General features: G+C 35.3%; 1 protein-coding gene across 1 annotated transcript; it reads right to left on the reverse strand.

Annotated features, from left to right (window-relative positions):
- Positions 1 to 265: 265 nt before the first annotated feature.
- On the reverse strand, positions 266 to 697 carry LOC107782109 (uncharacterized). Its single transcript, XM_016602951.1, has one exon. The coding sequence runs from the start codon at positions 695 to 697 to the stop codon at positions 266 to 268; it is 432 nt and encodes a 143-aa protein (XP_016458437.1).
- Positions 698 to 1,840: the final 1,143 nt, after the last annotated feature.

The following is a 1,840-nucleotide window of genomic DNA, read 5'->3' on the forward strand; positions in this document are numbered from 1 at the left end:
TGTAAAGCCATTGTTATCTCTTTGTTGTTCTTCTTGCCCTTGTTTGTAACTTCGACGGCTTGATAATGGGCTTGAAAATTACTTTAGCCTTCTTCTTGGGAAGTTTCTTCTGTTTGCGCTTCTTAATCTTTCTGCTGGTTCTGTCTTTGATATTACTTGATGAACTTTGTACGACATTCTCCAGTTCAGCACCATTCTTTTGGTACAATTGATTCTTTATCATATTGGCACTAGTTTGAGCATTATCTATAGCAATACCATTTTCTTATTCATCCAGTTTGTTGTCTTTTTTATTTCCTTTTGCTTCTTCATTCTGATTTGCCATATCTTTTTGAGCTTCCAATTCTCTAGCTTCAGCAGCTTTCTTCCTTTCTAGAGCTCTACAATTGATCATATTGTGACCCAACTTTTTACAAAACTTACAGTGTTTTGGAACACCTTCAAACTCTAATTTTTGAACAAAAACTTTCTGAGGAGCATTCTCGTATATTTGTCCCACATAAACAGAGTCTGGTTGGCCTTTAAGCAGGTCGATTTCGACTCTAACTTTTGTCATGCTTGGCCTCGTCCTTCCTCTAGTAGCCAAATCCATTTCAAGGGGGGTACCAATTGCACTCACCACTTGTTTAACATAGTTCCATATGTGCATATGAAAAGGTAAACCAAGAAGAAGGACCCATACCGGAGCAATAGGCATATCCTCTTTAGGTTAGAAATTAGAGGACCATTTTTGCAGCCATATCTATTGGCCCTCAATTTCAATAACCCTTCTAAACCAAACTGAGTTAAAGTCTTCTTCATTGATGAAGTCCAAAAAAATATTATAATTGTCATAAATCACGTTTTTTTGTAGAACCCTTAATCGAGATTAATTCCTTGAATTTTAACCTAATTTTGTAAATTTGTGGCCGTGGTTTGAGAAATCACCCAACCATTGTAAGCTTGCATTCTTCTGCCATAATACCGTAGTAATCCGATGCTTTGAAGAGCACCGCCGGCATCCCATTGTGAGTGGTGTGAGTAGCAACAACTGAATCTCTGCCATGGCGATTTGGGGGAATCGGCACATTCGAGGAAGTGATGACTTTTGTAGCATAAGACAACTTTCCATCTGTAAACTCAGTAGACTGGTTCGCCGATAAATTTGGGGTTGATTAACCTTCTAGACGCGTCGGAGCGGCGCCGTCCGGCGGTTCCATTGACTGGAGCGTGTGGTGGAATCGCAGTTAGAAAATAGCCGTTATGGGCCTGTTTAGAGAGAGAAGTAGACGTTCAAATACCAAAATATTACATTTCAAGTAAGTTAATAATTCTTTTTCTACACATAGCAAGAATGCAGAACTATATTTGTATATTTTTCAAAAGACTTTTTTATAATTTGTAAACAGAGTAAGGATGCGGAATTACATATATTTTCAACAAGTTTAAGTTTTTCATTTTTCCATTGTAAGGTAATCTTCACATATATGTTTTGCAAATGCATAAATACAACGTAAAAGAGTGCTACTTGCAGTAAAAACTAATGGGATCCCATTTCACGAGATCTGGTTTAATGATAATCTAATTCTGAGAATAAAGATATTGGAATTTAGTTGTAGCCTTTTAATGAAGATAAATTCTATATAAGTAAAACTCAACTGCTTTTATATGTGTTTGGTAATTTAATAAAATTTCAACCGAGTTGCAATTTATATAACGACGAGTAATTTATAAAAGTAATTTAATTAGTAATTTATATAACTATCTTATGTATTCACTGAGTAATAAGATAGTTATACAAACGAAACACACAACAATTTTTCCAAAAGAAATTTGTCGTAATAATTATAGTTGTGGACGG

This window comes from Nicotiana tabacum, chromosome 23 (assembly GCF_000715075.1).
Source record: "Nicotiana tabacum cultivar K326 chromosome 23, ASM71507v2, whole genome shotgun sequence".
NCBI classification, from domain to species: domain Eukaryota; kingdom Viridiplantae; phylum Streptophyta; class Magnoliopsida; order Solanales; family Solanaceae; genus Nicotiana; species Nicotiana tabacum.

Excerpts from the sequence above, each read along its gene's own strand:
- LOC107782109 (XM_016602951.1), bottom strand. The coding sequence starts at position 697 with ATGCCTATTGCTCCGGTATGGGTCCTTCTTCTTGGTTTACCTTTTCAT.